Here is an 18,240-nt window from a genome sequence, read left to right as displayed (position 1 = left end):
CGAGGTCGAGACCCTCCGGTTGATCGAAACACTGGCAAACTTCAAACACTGTCGGGCGTCAGTTCTACTGAATCACTCGGTCATCTGTTCCGTGATTAGTAGCGGTTGGAAGATAAGGCACAGTTGCCGCCCAGAAGTCATAGACCTGTAGGCGCCGCAACAGCGTGTAGAAAGACTGCAAGAATTCCCGAGACTGGAATCCTACCCCCATAATTGTGGAGGGTAGAGAAATGACATGTCTGACAGTGGATGGCGGAGTCGAGATATTCCGGCATGCCGCAGCCCTGCGCGGGACGCGAGATTGGACTTGACGTCGGGCGTGTTTCAAGATGCCGCTTCTGGACAGAGCGGTAAGCACGTAACTCCGATATCCAATGTTGCTTGCGAGGTATGATGATAAGTGGGTGCTCCGAATCTTGATGGAGTGATGTGGAGTTGCGGTAGTGGTGATGGATGAGCGTTTAGGTACAATATGGAATAAGGTTTGGGTGACAGCCGGCTGCCACTCGGATTTCCCAAACTCCCGGTTCGTCGGGGGCCGCCACCAACGTCGCGCCCTTGCCACAAAAAGCAAATGAGCGGCGCATGGCTAGACCGCGTCCTTTGACTCTTGAGGTCTTCCCTTCGACAGCATGTCGAAAAACACCAGATTGTTTTTGAAACACAGGTGCCATTCCGCTTGCAAGCCAACAAACGGCGCCACTATCGCTCGAAAAGGTCGTCAAAAAGGGGGCGTCTGGGCGAGTAAGTACAAGGAAAAGGTGGGCGTACGCAGGTTGTGAGTATCGAACGAAATCTCGTCCAAGAGCAGAAGTAAGTCGGTATGAGCATGCAACACTTTATATGCGGGCGTCACAGAATCCTACAACAGGGTTTACGCGTCCTGGTTACGCGTACTTCGCGCATGTTGGAGAGTTTTTGAGCACTTAACTATCCATGAAACATGTATTCGGGTCAAGCCATGCCCAGAGAAACGTTCGTACAGAGTCTCACAGTGGCTACGAGGACAACTGTTGAGCTTTGCTATACATTTCAAGTATCAAATGAAGGCGCGCGTTATTCGGCGTAGTCAAGATTCTATTTGGTGTAGCAATGCCCGTCACTGAGGCGTACAAACAAGCTTTTCATCTATAGTATGCTAGATAGAAAGGTTTAGCACTTGGCAATTTGCTTAGCCCCTGTTGCCCGCTGTTCCCTAAGCGCCAGTAGGAACTTTAAAATTCTAAAACATTACTCGGCCCTTACCGGCTCGCAAGCTCGGTATTTGAAAAATCCGGCCGTGCAGAGTTCTTGAACTTTTTCGACGAAACCGGAAGGGGCTGAGTAGCTTATTTGTTAGAACTCCTGCTGCAGCTGCTAACGCAGTCTCGTTGCAACACTTTTATTGCGCCTAATATCTCTGCCTTACTAATCCAAGAAATTGTAGCATTTTAGGCAAAATGTTTGCCCTCTAAACAGTTGTAATACTGCCTGCGCAAGGGTTGCTGCTGAATATTTCTACACCTTAGTGACGGTCATCGCTACACTGAACAGAATTTTGACTACACCGAATAGTGACCGCCGAAATTAAATAATGACAGCCCAGAAAATCAAAGTATCTTTTTCTCAGAACAAGTACTTCCCCAGCAAATCCTTCGTCTTGTCATAACGCGTTCCCCAGTTCGCCCACCATCCACTTGTCTTGACCTGTATTCTTCGCTGCGATCCATCAATCTTCGCAGCAAAAGCTTCCACAATAGAGCCCTTGATGTTTGACGGCATATCCTCTGTGTCCAGATGGTACACCTTCACTTTGAACCCGATATAATCCCCAATAGTCTTCATCTCACCAGTCGATCTGTCTAATACACTTATCTCTATCATGCTAATCCGTATCGCGGCCCAGCAGAGGAAGCTCACGAAGAGGAGAAAGACGATCGTGGTGGGCCACCACCAACGTGGAATCTTACCTGGGTTGGTAGTCTTGCCGGAAAATATCAGGATAAGGATATTGCCAGGGACGAAGATGGCAAGAAGGATGTAAAGGAGGGGTTTGAAGTGGAAGAAATTCAAGTTGTAGTTGGGGGTATGCGAGCGCATGCGTGATTGAAGGAGCGGAAGGCCAAGGGCGACCAACGCTGAGGTATGGTCAGTCATGGTGCAGGATAGGTATGCCAGTGGAGGATATACATACTACTAGCCAGTATGTGGCCATATGTGAACAAGCCAATGGCAAAGGCATAACCGTCGGAGTGTGTGGGGGCCGCAGCGATAAAGATGACAGAGGTGAGCCAATGTAAGAACAAAGCTCCTTTGGGGGTATCTTCGTCTCGTTGCAGATACTTCCAGAAAGGAAGAATCCTTTGGATGGCGATAGACTGCTTTACTATTGCACATGTTAGCATTGCCGACGGACGCATATGGAAGCTCACCTTTGGCGGAGGTATATGTTACGGCTAATACGTTCCCAAAAGCTGAGATCGACATGCAGATCTTGAAAGCCGTCGATGCCCCAAAGACACGCGGTGCGAACTGAAGAGCAACAGCGAGATCAGAATTAGGTCCGGTGAGGGTTTCATAGTCTAACACTCGATACTAGTAGGTTATCAGAAAACGCATTTGTCGAGGATTCCAGAAGCACATACTAGAGCGACATTAACCATCACGTAGAGCATCCAGACGGTAATCACACCAAGAAAAGCACCAATGTTGAGAGTCCTTTTGGGCGTTCGACCTTCTAGAGCCCGAATCTCGCCAGCAACCTGCATGTACCGTAAGTCAAGGGTACAAGGTCAAATGAATTCTCGAACACTCACATAGTTTGCGTTTTCCCATCCTTGGTACGAATAGAAGATCAGCACCATACCAGTCATACCGTCAGTCGTCCCTCTGTCGGCAGAGTCGTTCCAATGCGAATTCCCCTCCTTCCCACTGTATACCATGCCAGCTATGAAGACGATGAGTAGCAGGATTATCTTGTACCAAGCCACGAGTTTGTTCAAGAACAAGCCAGCTCTGCTTGAATGCCAGTGAATCAAGCAAACCAGCGTCACGACAGACACCGCGAGGTAACGAACCAAGCGATCGTCGAGGTCACGAGTGTTGTCTAGTCGAGGGACGGCGGCGATAATAACATGTTTAGCAAACTGAATAGAATTGCCGTATGAGTTTGCAAGGGTTAGAAAAAACCCCGAGAATAGAATCGTAGCGAGAAGTTCGGGGCGGCGGTAGATCTCATCTAGCTGCAGCAAGTATCAGTCTCACATAGCTTCTATGTCACAGACACAAACTGACATATACCAACTCTCCGCCATTGAAAGGTAGTGCGTTCCCGAACTCTAGATAGACAAACAAGCTTTCGACCATCAGCATCTATCCTGGTGCAGATCAAGTGCTACTCACAATAGTGTTGTCCACATGCCTCCAATGGCCCAAAGCCCTACACTTAGACCCTTGGACCTAGTAGAGAGTAGGACTGCCCCTGGGGTTGTGAAGATGCCTGTGCCAATCTGTTCGTATTAGGCTGAAGAACATTCCACATATTACAGGGTTCACAGACCTGTTTGTTCAGTATCAAAGCTGCAACATCTAAAACAGTGAGGTTGGTTCGAGGCACTACTACCTGCCTCTCATCCCAGTCGCCGAGATCAACCCCACGTGAAGCATCACTGGTAGGGTTTGAATCGGTACGGGCATTGGTGTTGACTTGATTGACTTGGGGAGCATTCGCAACGTGCAAGTTGGCGTTTGTCTTGATTGCTCCCGTAGATGTGGCTGTTGTCTGCGAAGAAGAATCAAAAGAGTGTAGGGGTGTACTTGGATGCGGGCTGTGTCGCCCTCGAGGTGTTTCATCCCGTGAACCTGGGGCTGATTTTGAACGAGTCGAGGAGGCGTTCGCGACAGGCCGACGAGAAAATCGATTTAGCTTGTAACTATCTGGTGACAGAAGCTGGTTGGACGGCGAGGCTGACATGGTTTTATCCTTCGATTAAGGGTTGGTGGTCAGGGAAGTAATCCTAAACACAATAGAGTGCTGAGGTCATGCCTTTGAACAGCATGCTATCAGGCTTTGCTTTGAAACAGATGCAGGCTCAGATGACCCAAGACACAGCCTGGGTTTATGAGCAAGTCTTGAACTGTATGCGGAAATACGGGGGCCACTCACATGTGTTCCACGTTCCCAGGGCCTGCCGCGAACTCAGCCCCCACCAAGCACTGCCTTCATCATTTGCCTTGCACACACGGATTCTGCCCCACTGTGCCCAACGTGAGTAGGCAACTATCAGCCACACGTATGATCCCTCACCTGTACTGACTCACTTGTCCTCCACATCAGGCTCCACCAATTGTCCTGCATCTGCTTAAAAGCAAAGTCAGTCGAGTATTGATAGCCACATTGTCTCGATTTCGCCCAGGCTTATTCTGCGGACCACGCGCATTACCATGGCAGACTCATCGGCCGAGAAATACGATATACAGGTGATCAGTTCAAGGTGTGCAGGCGAAGTTGTCTTTGAGCGAGATGCAACTGACCCCATCAAGATACATTCGAAAAGTCAAGCTCGAGAATTACGTGAATTCCAAAATTGAAGAGTTCGGTCGCGAGTGGAGATACGAAGTATTATACTCGTCCAGATCATCTCATCCAGCAAATCGCTCACTCGCATATAGATCACTCGAAACAACAGGATAACGTTCACAGCCTTGCGGAAGTTGACCCATGTACGTCGCATGCATGGCCTATCGTTTTCGTTCTAGTCGAATAACTGACGAATGCAAGGACGAGCTTGACCAGCTACAAAGGAGCAGTTACAGCGACCAGGTATCCCCAAACCAAAGCTTGTTCGCATAGCGATGCAGAATATGGGGCCGTTGAGAAGTGTCGCAGAGATGTGAAAGGCGCAGCAGTAATGTAGCCTGAGCAGGCTGCGCCCTTGTCGCGCGCTAAATGTTGTGGCTGCTGCACACTGGTGGGCTGACCATTTGAATCGAAGTCTTGGTATGCTTCACTTTATAATTGAGTCGCTTTAATCCAAATTCGTCTTGCATCCAATCTTCTTCAATTCGCTGCTTACCTATACTCTTGCATTCGGTATGATGTCCTGGACGGAACTGCTTTGCGATCCATATGTTTTTGACACAAGTCATTTTGAGCATCTCTTGAACGAAAATACGAAACGAGTATTTGTAGCAGACGAGCAGGTTCAGATCAAATTGATCGAAGTCGGCGTTGGAGACCGATTTTTCAAGAACGCTGGCGACCTCGACGAGTACTTGGAATCGACCGAATTTCAAGGCACACGAATAATGCGAGTTGCCGCGTTGTCGACTTATCATCTTGAGCTGACGCGACCAGACTCATTCCACAAGATTACTCTTGGGATTACCTGACCATTTCCGAGAAAGCTCTGCGTAACCTCATTCGCCATTTCAACATTTTCCCAGCTTTCACTGATGTAGTCTGCGCATTTGGGACGTCTTCGACGGAATGGAGCGATTCGCTTGGTGGATGTTACAGTTGGCAGAACAACAACGTTTCCGGTAAGTGTCAAGCAGGCAAACTGATCGATCAGCATCGAGTGCTCATGACCTCCAGAGCGATGCTACCTCCTCAAGAATGTTGAGAAGCATGGACGTGACGACTCCGAAGAACCTTGGTCCATCCGTCAAACTGGTGTTTACCACCAACACAATTTGGCCACTGGAAACGAGACGTTTATACTACTCAATCCAACAATGTCCTTGCAGCTACGGTTGAAGAACGCACAGTCGAGAATTGGGCATGAGTCGTCATCGCGAGATGTACATAATCTCGTTCTCTCTCATTCCACTTGGCAATGGAGGTGGTATCTAACCTTCTGGGAGTCCAAATTGAATGACTTGGTAAGTTGTTCAATAAGCACAGACAGCTGGCTTTGCTGACATGGACAAAGATAACGAAAGCGCACGTATCTCGAGTAGAAGGTCGTAGAAAACTCGAGAAGATGCCAGTCTTGACGATAGAGTACTCGGACTTCCAAGATGTCCAAGTTATTCATGACCGTATGAACGCTGCGAAGTACATACTGAGTTCCAATATCAGTATTTGCTCAAGCGCGAAAAATGACGTTCTCAGGAGCGCCGACGCAGGTTTGTTCATGGGAGAGCTGGCATTGCAATTGTCTCGTGTAGATAATTTGCTCGAACGTGCGAGGAGCGGATCGAGTCTTGTGTGTATGCTCCACCATGCGCGCAGATCTACCGCTGACCAACATATAGATGCAGAACATCATTTCTTTCCGTGGACTGGATGCGCTAAGGACGAGTGCTGAGAATTCGATAGAGATGGCTAAACTAGCCGACATTGATACAAAGAATATGGTCGAACTAACGGCGAAGTCGCAAAAGGACGCTTCCACACTCAAGAAGATCACTTGGTTGACGTCCATTTATCTTCCGGCGTCATTCGTTTCAGTATGTACCAGACTGATGACAACAACATGCTGGATAGACTGACACAATTTAGCAATTTCTGAGTATGGGATACCTCACGATCAACTCAAACGCCATGCCTGCTTCATTAAACTTTGCGTCTGAGATGTGGATCTTTGTGATTTTCACTGTCATTCTCCTTGTGGTTACCTTCGGGGTGTGGCTCCTGCTGGATTGTTCCAAAGGAAATCGGTGGTGGCGTAGAGGCTTACGCCAAGTGGACGAGAAGGTGTAGACTAAAGCTATATCCAGCCGGTCATGCAGCGAAGAAGGCTATGCAGACTAGCCGCTCTGAGTAAAAGGCATTTGCTGCCTATTGGCGAGATTGCTTGGCTCTGCAGACGATTGGAACTGCGCATATTGATAAGACCACGTGCATGTGCTTGTGCCCGACCTCGAGCTCTCAGCCTCGTTGCCTCATTCTCGTGCGTTGCTGTAGGCAGATAGATTGCTCGTCCTTTGCATGGTGGTAATGCTAGTCTTGTGCTTTGCACTCCCGCCTCTTGTTTCGTTCATTTCCTAGCCATCGTTTCGAGAGCCACTGTACAAATTCTGGATCAGCGTCACTGTTCTTAGCCTTCGATAGCAAATGAACTTTATTGCCTCCACCGGCCAGCGATCCCGTCTTGGTATTGATTGACACAATCCGCTGAGTCCTCCAAGATGCCGGAGACGTGCACAGATGCGCGTCATGAGATGGATCACTTGCTGCTCAAGAACGGAGCCAACTCCTTCTACCCTTTGGACCGCCTGCGGGATCATTTTACGCCAGAGAAAGTGAAGCAGATCCTGACTTGTAGTTGTAAAACTTGTCGAGAGGATGTTCGACTTTTTGGTAATCAGACGGACCCCGAGACGTATGTCAAGGAGATAGTAGGAGAAGGCTTCGACCCATACGACTCGAGAAAGACTCTATTCAGTGTTTTTGGACTGTTGATTTCTGTAGAACATCCACTGTTCATCATCGGTTTTGCGGACAGAGACTGTAGCGACTTCAAGCTTGAGTCCTGGGCGACCGACGCGACATTGTTTTCCCGAGAAACACTCCAGCGGTACACAGGCAGCTACAAAACAGATGCGAGAAAGTTCGAGTGGTTCGCCACAAAGTTTGAGGACAGTATTCGGCGGTTTGCTGTACCACACATGGATTCGGGCAAGTTCGTACACTATGACGCTAGTGTAATCCTTCCATTTGTGAAAGAACGGGAGATAGGGAAGAGAAAAGAGGAAGATGGCCACTGGACGTCCGAAGGAGCGAATGGCAAGGTGTTTGCTTTCAAGATACATCCGGAGTATTGTAAGTTTCGAGTGAGTCTAACACATCGGAGCCACTATTATGGACAACGCTAACGGATGTAGGATACCAATGCATATACCGAGTTTGCCAGGAAGAAAATCGAAACCTCTGACGCGTCAGCGTACCTAGAGCGTTCTAACATCGTTCACGTCCAGCGGTTCAATGATGACCATATAGTGAAGTTGATCAAAGCGTATGGTCACGGCGAGAGTATTCATCTCATCTTCCCAAAAGCTTGGACCAACTTAGATCACCTCCTCCGCGATCCAGCGTTCCGATATGGAGAGAAAAGAGGCGCTAAGCTGGAGCTATCTGACGCGTGGAAGCAGCTGCTTGGGATTGCCAATGCACTGAAGAAATTCCAAGGATTTGGTAATGAAGCCGATAGTAGGGGGGTTACGAATGTCCCAGAACGCCTATGCATCCATTTCGATCTAAAACCAGACAACATCCTCGTGGAAAACGAACATGGCAACTGGGTGATCACAGATTTTGGTCAAGCGGCGCTCACGCAGCGTCGACGCGGCGCAACCCCCCGTGTGCCTGGTCATTTTGGTACCGATGCTTACGCACCACCCGAGATCGAAGATCAGGATGCAGAGTCTGGACGTGCTTACGATATCTGGTCCCTGGGATGTATCATGCTGGAAGTTACCGCCTTTCTGGTTCACGGTTATGCCGGACTGAAGAGCTCTCATGATCTCAATGGATTAGATCAAGCGCGTCGAGCCATGCCAGCCTGGTCAAAACACACTGATGAACGGTTCTTTTGTCAGTACTCACCAGATGGAGAGTATGTCGTCAAAAAAGAGATTCAAGATTTTATGGAAGATCTTGAGAACCGACATGCTGGATCGAGACACAACAGTGAAGAAAGCAAAGCGTTCCTGAAAAAGATTCTGGACCTCATCCGTAGAATGTTAAAACCGAAGGTCGTAGACAGAGTGGACATTTCCAGAGTGGTTCAAACACTGTCCAGTGCTTTAAGGCGTGCATCTGCCGGAACCTCGGAACCCAATGTGCACCAAGTTGTAGTAGCAGAGGGCGAAACCGTTCTTGGTGGGTCGCAACTCAATCAGATCGAGGTTTGGCACTGGTCGGCAACAATAAAGGAGTGGGAGTCTTCTTTTCTGGAAGCACTCGAGAACGAAGCTGGTTTCATCCGTCTCCATTGCTGGTCGCGAGGCCATGAACCTACCAACATAAGTTTTCGTCGCAGCGATGTTAAGATCCTTCCTCTATATGGATTCTGGGATCCGAATAATACATACGACTCGCGCACGTGGATCGAGTTCTCATTTCTGAGTCCAGACAGACACTCAGAGGTCTCTAATGCCTTGTTTTCTTTCGACGGTAATGCTGGCCTTGGAGATGCACGTGTGTTGCAGTCAAAGTTGACGTCGCAAAACATTGTGGGCAGCTTCTCGCTGACTTGTCTGCGACTGAACAAGTCGATGACGTTGGGCGGTGTAGTAAAAGGCTTCATGCGAAAATTGTCGCACAATGAACGAGAAGCGACTAGAGGTAATGGTGGCAAATCCATGGAGTTCGGTTCGGCAACAGTCCAGATCTGGACGGAAGAGGAAGATGGTGTAGCTCGAGAACTGACGCGCCGGCAGTCAATCGCGTCACGAACGACATCAACCACGCGAGCTGTACGGCGTTATCAGGGAGATCAGCAGAAGATACCCCCCTGCAGGGTGGCTATATACCTCCACCAACATCGCTTCATCTGTACCATCAAAATAGACATCAACTGGGTGTTAGAAGAGAGCCCTTCTGACAACAGAATGCTCTTCTTTAAGCCCCATCCTTCTGGACAGAACCGTCTCTTTTATGCATCCTGGATCCGACCGACGCAAGAAGAACTCAATGCTGGTTATCCTGCTGGTGTACCGCTAAGTCCCAAAGTACTCCAATACTACGAGGACCTTGACTGGATCGAAACTGAGCAGTTCGAGTTAACATTTCGCAGTACCGATGATCGGAAGAGCTTCATACAGAAGTATCGGGAAACCAAGAAAAGATGGATGGACACGCGTGAAGAACTGGGAAACATGATACCAATCAACCGGCGACCAGAAGGCAGTCCACAGATACCTGATGGCGTAGGTAGTCCTCCTATATACAGGAGACGTGCCCAGTTTACCACAACACTTGGGACCCATACGGAAGCCGCTTTTGTTTCCGACATGAACAGGATTCGGAGCAGGCATGATTCCACCATTGGAGACAGTGGCACAGTCGGCATCGATTCGACCCGCCTTATGGTACCAGATGGACGACCTCCCTTTCAGAGAGTCCAGTCGAAGAGCAGAACAGAATTAGGTTGGAACAAGGATTTGGCAGGTGGATGATCCAAGTGTGAAATGGCTACAGCGACGGGAAGTCAATGAAGATTGAATGTGGATGAATCCTAGATTGGTAGGAAGTGCGAACCAATCACTAGCTGCGTTTCTCCTCCTTGGTCTTTTCAGGTCGTTGTGACATCGATGGAGTGGAGGTCAGCGTTGACGCGCTCAGAAACGCGTTCTCGAAGCAAAAAGACGCGATTCGCGCGTTCGAACGCGACAACGAAGCAACACAGTCGCAGTCGTAGCACCAAGAGCATTGACCAACAGACAGAAGGAAGAACAAAACGAAACGAGAGAGCAGACGCAGTAGCAGGGATACATGAAGTAGTGGTTAGACAAACAAATGTGCGTCACTGCTGCTAGCTCCCAACCTCTCAATCAAATTTGCTTAAGTCTTGGCAAAACCGAAACCCTTCCGCTGCCCCAGGGAGGAGCCAAGGTCAGATAGAGTGATCCGGTGCTACCACATACTATATGCAGTCCTCTGTGTGTCGACCAAGAAAATGCGAAAGAATTCAAGTGTTCACATTCGGTGATGGGTTCTCCAAAGCAACGTCGGTACTGCTTAATTATCCCGAGTGAAACTTCACACTCGGACCACTAAACCTCCAAATATGAAGTCTGGCGTGTCAAACAGTCATAAAAGATTATGCAGAAGAAAGCGACTAGGTGTCATTCGAACAGACGAGACGCGGCGCGTAGAACGGTTGCAGAACCAACTAAAGGTTTACATGTAATGGGGACTAGTGAGGATTCGTGTTTTGTCAGCTCACTCCGTATATCACGTGATATATTCCAGACCAGTCGGAGATGCACATAGAACGGTAGTTTCAAGTTTACACTTTTAGCAGTAGAAAACTTATTTAAAGAAAGATTTCAGACTCAAACGCCGGGAAATTTAACTCTACTTCGATGTTTCACATGGAAAGTGATTACGTGAGCGGTCGGTGTATACTTGTTTCTTCTTATCTGCAGTTGTTAGCCTAGCTGACGCAATCACCATAGATTGCTTGTAGCGTTATCATCTGCTATTGTGGTTTCTCCTACTGTATGAGAATTTTGGTATATATCTACAATGATGGGCTCCGACTGGTAGCCAGCCGTAAACGTTTCGATGCTAGGTGGTACAGTAGTTGTACATGAGTATCCACCCTGAGGTGCTCTGCAGGACTAGGCTGTGAAATGATTCGACGTCTTGCATCATGCAGATGAGATCGGAAAGCATCGCGGGGCAATTAATAATCTGAGCTCTGGGGAAGCAAGTCATGCAGCTTCTAGGTAGCATACACGGTTGTGGCCGATGAGTTGATAGCACATTTTACCACCGTGTTCAGTGTAGCAGCTTACATTCGCAATAACTTCTGTAAGTGTATAGCTAAGTAGTCAGTTCTCAGATGACAGCCGTATACAACTATATCCTCATTCAGGGCGAATGAGGTCTGTGCTGATAATCCATGTACAATGAATATGCATATGGTAAGCTGAGTGAGATTTAAGGCAACTTTGCGGCGAGACTAACCATGTGGATTGTAAATCAATTAAGAAAGACTCTTGTTCCATTCTATTATTAAGCAACTTACAGATGACATTATATTACTCATTCGAACCCTCATGGTAGTCCAGACCAGCCTCACATCGCATTCCACACCAATTGATCCAAGGAAAAACAATCGTTATGTCTGTATACGTTATTACCGGGGTGTCGAAGGGAATTGGGGTAAGTTTGCTTTATGTCGTGCTACGGGTTGCCTTTGCTAACCCCAGCCTAGTTCGAGCTCGTCAAGCAGATCTCAGAAGACCCGAAGAACCTAGTCATTGGTCTGGTCCGCGACAAGGCTGCGACCGAGAAGAAGGTGGCGGCAGAGCTGGGCGATCATTCCAACATCCATATTCTCCATGGAGACCTCACCAATTACTCCAGCCTGAAGCAAGCCGCTGCCGATACTGCCACGATTGTTGGCGAACGTGGCATTGACTACCTGGTTGCCAACGGAGCTTTTCTGCCCCAATTCGAAGCCTACGGTCCTATCGGTACATTGTAAGTCTACTTCCCTCTTGCAACTGTCCGGGTTGGAGTATATGGTTAATGTTATGTTTCATTAGGGGCGACAAGGTCGAGGAGCTGGAGGATGCTTCATCAATGATTTTCCAGACCAATGTCCTCGGTAACATCCACCTCTTTAACCTCTTCCTCCCTCTTGTCATGAAGGGCAAGGTCAAGAAAGTCATCACAATGTCCAGCGGTCATGCTGACCTCGACTTTATCAATGATCTTGGGGTTGAGGTAAGTGCTTTGTACTCTGCCTCCAAGGCGGCCATGAACGTCATTGTAGCCAAGTTCAACGCGCAATACAAGAAAGATGGTGTTCTCTTCGTGAGTATTAGCCCGGGACTGGTGGAAGTGGGCCACTTTACGAATGGTATATATCCCTGTCTCTAAGATTGAAACATCTGGACACTCTACTAACGCGTACCCGCAGTCACTCCAGAACAGACCCAGGGCTTGATGGGATTCATGGGCAACCTTTTAGCCTATGCGCCTGACTTCAAGGGCCCAACTCCTGTAGACGAAGCCGTCCGAGTCAACAGGGCATTATGGGAGAAAATCAGCATCGACAGTGGGTATGGTGGTGGGTTTGTCTCGCATTTGGGAACCAAGCAGTGGCTGTGAACCTAGGGCCCCGATCCATTACACCAGATGCACGTTTCGATGTAGGCGTACACCACGTGTATACACGTATATTCCAAGAAACTAAGCTGAATGTCAACAAATTTAATTTCAGATGTTTTCACATGCGTAACTGAACGGATTCATCTTTGAGTTTTGGCGATTGCATAAACATCGACTCAATTGGCCGAAAACTTCAGGAGTGCGGTGCTGGTAGGTCATCGTTGCTCGTGTACATGTCTTTACCGTCTCTGATTACGAGGACCGTTTCGATCGAGCGAGTGTGGTTGATGCTGGATGGTGTTTGCCAGCGCGGGCTCTCTGTCACCACTTGCTGTGTGCCTATTCAACTGACCTTGACCTGACCTTTACTTAGGTTTCCAGCCGATGGCAATTCGTGTCAAAGACCTCTCAACGGTACGAAGTGAGAAAGGAGCATTAGAGTGTAATTCCGCAGCATGCGCCCGCCCCATCACGCAACGGATGACGGAAGCGCTATGACCATCTTGGCGGGCGGCGGGGCCAGCTTAGGCTCATATCGCGCCCCTCGCCTTCTCCAACACCATCAACACGCCCCAGATATCTGCTCTTGCACCTCACCCAGCCCACCACTACACTCGACCACACCTTGTCACAGCAGAGCGCTCAAGTCAGATTAATGACCACGGACATCCAGAACCTAAAGAGCTTCGATCCGTTCGCGGAAGCCGAAGACGCCGCTGGTGAGATCAAAGCCGGTAACCAGGCCAACTACATCCATATCCGCATACAACGTGAGTACCTTCATATTTCTTTGCCTCCTCATATCTTGCCACGGTCCTTCTTATCGCTCTTTCCTGCGCTCCCTGCTCTTACTCCCTCCTCACCGCCCCCACAAGGCTGACCCACCCATAGAGCGCAATGGTCGCAAGACCCTGACGACGGTCCAAGGCTTGCCTAAGAAATTCGACCAGAAGAAGATCCTCAAGGTCATCAAGAAGCAGTTTGCCTGCAATGGCACCATCGTCACCGACACGGAGATGGGCGAGGTGATCCAGCTCCAGGGTGACCAGAGGAAGGATGTCCAGGACTTCTTGACCGATAAGAAGGAGGGCCTCGGTCTTGACGTCAAGACCATCAAGGTCCACGGTTTCTAGACGTGTCGAGGCGTTGCGCATCGCTGCCTCGACCGTCCTGGACGTCCTGCGCGCCAAGTCAGATGGTTGCTGAAGGGCGGATATATCATGCGTGTCAAACGCACGGCGAGGCTAGGATACGGCGCGACATCAAGATACCCCATATTGGACGATTACGAATATTTCATTCTGTCATCGCTTTGCAGATCGGACGAGGAAGAAGTTACACTGCATTTTTAACATTGCAAGTGCTTGGAGTTACGACATTGCAGGATTCACAGGAAGTGAGAGGATGACTGTAGAGAATCATATCTCATAATGAATTCATCTCGATAACTCTCAAATTTTGCGTTCACTCTGAATGTAAATTGTGAAAGCTGAACGCAGGGATATCCAATAATCGACCGTCTAACCAAACTTAGTCAATATCCTCATCCTCAGCACCCTCCTTCTTGACTGGCGCCTTGGCCTCTTGCTTCCAGTACAGATCCGCCAACTCTCCAGCTTCCGTGGCTTCCTCCAAGCTCTTATCCTCTCTCACCCTCAAAAACCTGGGAAACCGCGTACTCAACCCTCTCTCATCACTCACCAGCCCAATACTCGCCGTATACGTCGGGCTGAGCGTCAAATCTGCAAACGCCACCTCCCACACCTCCTGCGGCTCGAACCACACCGCAGGCCATCCAGCCCCGCCGTTATACTCGACGTAGCTTGGCTTCGCCTCCAGCACATTGACGCCTTCAGGATCATCGGGATCATACTTTGCGCGGTTTGCCTTGTAGAAGGCGTCGGTGAAGCCGGACATGCATTTTGTAACCGCGACGAGAGAGCCGGTCGACGAGTCGCGGATGGCGAGCAGGATCGGGGACCACCAGGCTGCTTTTCTGCCCGAGCCGTGGAAGGCGCCGACGGGGATTAGATCGAGGGTTTCGGACGTGGAGTGGTAGTCTTTTTTTACTTTGAGCCATGAGTCGAGGCGTTTGTCGGGTTCGTAGGTGGAGAGGAGGGCTTTTCGTCGACCGGAGGTTTTTGGGGGCTCGGTACTGGGGTCGTTGGGAGGGGTGTGTGTGGTTGTAGATTTCGCTTTCGGGTTGGTCTTGGATTTAGCGGGCTTTTTCTTCTTGGGGGTTGGGGGAAGGGAGGGCAGGTCCGAGGGATCGTCTAGTTCGGCGAGGAGGTCGGGGTTGGGCAGGTTATCGAGGACTTTTACCATTATGCCTTCGCATTTTATGTCTATTGCGCTCTTGAAGAAGGTTTGTACTATGTCGGCGTCTGCGGATGTAGCGTCGAGGCTCTTGACCCATGTGAAATGGTGTGGAATCTCGACGAAGAGACTGCGTAGTAGTGATCTTCTTTCTCTGAATGGGCGGCTCATGAGCTCCTCTCCATTCAGGTACATGAGGTCGAAGGAGTAGAGACAAACGTCGATGGATACACTGCCTATGACGACGTCTTTTCTTGCACGGTTGGCAAGTGTTTGGAAGGTCTTCAGCTCGCCGGTTTCGCGGTCAATGGCTACAACTTCGCCTTCGAGGATGAAGCTTGAGACGCCTTCGCCTCGTATCTTTGGTACTAGAGCAACGAGGTCTGGATACTTGTCGGTCATGAGTTCTAAGTGTCGTGAAAAGATGGTGACCTTCCCCTTCTCGTCGCAGTGGACTTGCGCGCGTTGGCCATCATACTTGTATTCACAGGCGAAATCGCGCCCTTGCAGCTTGGTGAGCATCTCGCCCATATCACGCGTTATGCTGCCCAACATGGGCCGTAGAGGGATGTGGAGGGCGAGTCCACAGCGCAGAAGCAGTTCGTCGCAGACGCCGATCTCCAACAACGCAGGGATAAGATCGTTGTAGTTTGGTCTCCGGGCAAAACAAGCCTTGACGATCTCCTCATTCTTGCTGTATATCTCGACCAGCTCCTCTTTCTTCATTTTCGCCAAGTCCTTCTGCTCGCGCGTTTCGAAGTCAGCGTTGTGAGGTTTGGATAGCATGAACGCGCGCGACAACGCAATCAGCATGGTAGTCTTGACCGCACCTATGCGTAGATGCTGTACCAGTGTCCGGACAATGTATCGACTTTCTTCTGCACCTCGCGCATCTTGAACGAGCCTCTCAACGATCCTCTGCTTGGTCTCTACACTGCCGTTTCCTTTACTGTTCGCAACTTTGACCAACGACTCGAACACACCCTTGATCGTCAGGGGTTTGGGCTTCCGCAACGTGAATGACTGCCTCTTCTTCGCTTCGAATGCCACATCTCCTGCATCACCGTACTTGTTATTCAGCGTTTTCAAGCTCGCGTTATCCAGACCGCAGACCTTCTTCAACGCCTTGTTTATAGCTGATCCTCCGAGTCCCAGCTCGAGGTCGATATACGGCGGCGATATCGAGTTCGTAGCGAGCCATACGGCAGGGAGAAGACTGTTGGGATCGCCTTCGATGATGGTGCGCAGTAGATTGACGAGCGTGTCTACGATCTTTATGCGACTCGTCGTGCCATTGATGAGAATGAAGCATCTCGTCAGCAGTGCGTATGTCGCATGCCCTCCATCTGCTACCCAATGCTTCTGTAGATTGGGAATGTAGTTCGAGGGATCGAATTCGAGTGGACTCTGGTCGAAGGGGATGTTTGCGGTGATTGTGTCTTCTTCCGACGCGGTGGATTGCAGAGTAAGTGTGTTCGTCAGCTTCGGCACTGCCGCTTTCGGGATTTCCTCCACTTCTACCGGCTGAGATTGCTTGGAGTTTGCATCGCCTTCACACGCGCCATCAAAGGCAGGTTTCTCTGGCTCCTCGTAGAGTTCGTTTGAGCTCGCTTGCTCCTGGTTTTGTGTTCGCTGCTGATCTTCCCTGTTCCATTCTTCTTGGAGCTTCCTAGCTAATTCTTCATCCGTCAAATGTTTGTTTTCCTCAGTCACCGCTTCAATTCCTCCAACTTTGGCCTGGGGCGCGTCGTTTGTCGCCGCTTTGGCTGTTTGCTTCGCGAAGAAGTAGTTCAAGCTGCGTACTGCTTGGCTCGACCCATCATTCTTCTTACGGCGTTTGGTAGGAGAGCTCATGTTGGAAACAGATCAAAGAATGTTAAGATGCACTCGAGATGAAATGTCGGGGGCTCATGACGCAACGCGGTGGTGCTTGGACTGTTTCTCGTGATCGCGCGCCGACGCGTTGTTTCTTCGATGACGCAACCCGGCCATTACTCCGTCACGTTTCCATCGATCGGTGTCGCCAACTTCCCAACCACCAAACCAAACGATTTCGCGTATCCAGTTTAACGATCTCGCATCGAATCCACGACTCCTCGTATGTGATGTGGTAACTGGGAGACCTCTCAGGTACATTGTATCACGTCCATCGATTCTGAAAAATGTTTTGTAGTGTTCCGACAATGTATATTGTAGGTAGATCTGTCTATGGATCAGGCTTTCTAAAACACCGATAGAGTATTTCGATCCTCCAAGGCAATTCCGCCTGTGCATAGTCCTCCCCAGAAGCTCAGCCCATTTTAACCAGCCCAAGTCTCACCACTGTCCCGCTCTTACTATTACTCGTCATAGTTGAGACGGTCATTTTCGTAGCTGAGAGACTCGATCGGGCGTTCCACTGGCCAACCCATCGACTCCGTACGAGGGTACTTATACAAACCCCGCTCCACCCCTCTATCCACTCGAGGACCTCTAGGAGGATTGGATTCGTCTACCCGAGGCCCTCGAGGAGGCGCGAAATCCGTGCGGTTCAGACTTCTCATATCGTCTTCGGCCTCGCTTGGATTATTCGTCGGCCTCTTGAAGTCATAAAGGGCGAATTCTCCACCTCGAATTGTCTCGCCCTGAGGTCCACGAAGCGTATCACCGGTGGTGTACTTGCCTGCCGCCCAAGTCAGCATTGAGCAGTAGAAGCTGAGAATAGAAAGGTATATACAAAGTAAGAGCCCAGTGTCTTTGTGGAGGCCATGGACTAGGGTGCGCGTTGCGGCGAGCGGGCAATCGTGGACTTCCTTGCGGAGGATCTTGGTAGCCTCATTGGCACTGCACATGAGGATCGCAGCGAACTTGGCGTCGGGCTCGCTGTATGCGACAACTACGTCTGTCGATACGTTAGTGTACAGTCGGGAAAGAGAAGGAGCACTACATACCGTAGAATTTAAACCGCTCAGAGCCATATAGGACTTTGGCATTGCCAAGTGCCATAACTCTCAGTTCATGAAGTTGTTCAAGCTACTGAAAGTCAGATGCAGTCAAGAAGAAAGAAGAAGAGCCCACACACCTTGTTCTGGTTTCTCAACCAATCACTACTGCCGCTGAATAGCGCATCCACGCCTATGGAGGCGGCCTGGACCATGAGGTCGTTGGCATCG

At 49.6% G+C, this 18,240-nt stretch overlaps 7 protein-coding genes across 7 annotated transcripts; 4 read left to right on the top strand and 3 right to left on the bottom strand.

Moving 5' to 3' along the window:
• Positions 1–1,366: 1,366 nt before the first annotated feature.
• On the bottom strand, positions 1,367–4,098 carry P153DRAFT_315302 (uncharacterized protein). Its single transcript, XM_033664945.1, has 8 exons — positions 3,539–4,098; positions 3,382–3,488; positions 3,274–3,334; positions 2,796–3,221; positions 2,625–2,741; positions 2,412–2,574; positions 2,174–2,365; positions 1,367–2,117 (listed from the first exon to the last, which is right to left on the bottom strand). The coding sequence occupies exons 1-8, from the start codon at positions 3,950–3,952 to the stop codon at positions 1,606–1,608; spliced, it is 1,992 nt and encodes a 663-aa protein (XP_033524294.1). The 5' UTR covers positions 3,953–4,098; the 3' UTR covers positions 1,367–1,605.
• Positions 4,099–5,076: 978 nt separating this feature from the next.
• Positions 5,077–6,685, top strand: P153DRAFT_385138 (uncharacterized protein; the record flags this gene model as incomplete). The annotated part of the gene is made up of 6 exons (XM_033670401.1): positions 5,077–5,249; positions 5,336–5,520; positions 5,576–5,862; positions 5,913–6,188; positions 6,238–6,432; positions 6,485–6,685. 6 exons carry the CDS (start codon positions 5,077–5,079, stop codon positions 6,683–6,685), a joined length of 1,317 nt encoding a protein of 438 aa, XP_033524293.1.
• P153DRAFT_226615 (uncharacterized protein) lies at positions 6,683–7,899 on the top strand. The gene has a single exon (XM_033662664.1). It carries the CDS (start codon positions 7,114–7,116, stop codon positions 7,798–7,800), a length of 687 nt encoding a protein of 228 aa, XP_033524292.1. The 5' UTR covers positions 6,683–7,113; the 3' UTR covers positions 7,801–7,899.
• Positions 7,900–11,650: 3,751 nt separating this feature from the next.
• Positions 11,651–12,887, top strand: P153DRAFT_366402 (putative short chain dehydrogenase). The gene is made up of 4 exons (XM_033668050.1): positions 11,651–11,818; positions 11,871–12,139; positions 12,205–12,521; positions 12,582–12,887. The coding sequence occupies exons 1-4, from the start codon at positions 11,777–11,779 to the stop codon at positions 12,770–12,772; spliced, it is 819 nt and encodes a 272-aa protein (XP_033524291.1). The 5' UTR covers positions 11,651–11,776; the 3' UTR covers positions 12,773–12,887.
• A 540-nt stretch (positions 12,888–13,427) lies between these two features.
• P153DRAFT_385135 (eukaryotic translation initiation factor SUI1) lies at positions 13,428–13,905 on the top strand (the record flags this gene model as incomplete). The annotated part of the gene is made up of 2 exons (XM_033670400.1): positions 13,428–13,542; positions 13,664–13,905. The coding sequence occupies 2 exons, from the start codon at positions 13,428–13,430 to the stop codon at positions 13,903–13,905; spliced, it is 357 nt and encodes a 118-aa protein (XP_033524290.1).
• Positions 13,906–14,203: 298 nt separating this feature from the next.
• P153DRAFT_366401 (ATP-dependent DNA ligase) lies at positions 14,204–17,233 on the bottom strand. Its single transcript, XM_033668049.1, has one exon. It carries the CDS (start codon positions 16,940–16,942, stop codon positions 14,303–14,305), a length of 2,640 nt encoding a protein of 879 aa, XP_033524289.1. The 5' UTR covers positions 16,943–17,233; the 3' UTR covers positions 14,204–14,302.
• On the bottom strand, positions 17,205–17,946 carry P153DRAFT_366400 (uncharacterized protein). Its single transcript, XM_033668048.1, has 2 exons — positions 17,345–17,946; positions 17,205–17,280 (listed from the first exon to the last, which is right to left on the bottom strand). The coding sequence occupies exon 1, from the start codon at positions 17,917–17,919 to the stop codon at positions 17,428–17,430; it is 492 nt and encodes a 163-aa protein (XP_033524288.1). The 5' UTR covers positions 17,920–17,946; the 3' UTR covers positions 17,205–17,280; positions 17,345–17,427.
• Between the last annotated feature and the right edge of the window lie 294 nt (positions 17,947–18,240).

Source organism: Dothidotthia symphoricarpi (genome assembly GCF_010015815.1).
Source record: "Dothidotthia symphoricarpi CBS 119687 unplaced genomic scaffold P153scaffold_9, whole genome shotgun sequence".
Taxonomy (NCBI): domain Eukaryota; kingdom Fungi; phylum Ascomycota; class Dothideomycetes; order Pleosporales; family Dothidotthiaceae; genus Dothidotthia; species Dothidotthia symphoricarpi.
Note: the sequence above shows the minus strand (reverse complement) of the source record. Positions and strands in the feature narration are given on the sequence as shown.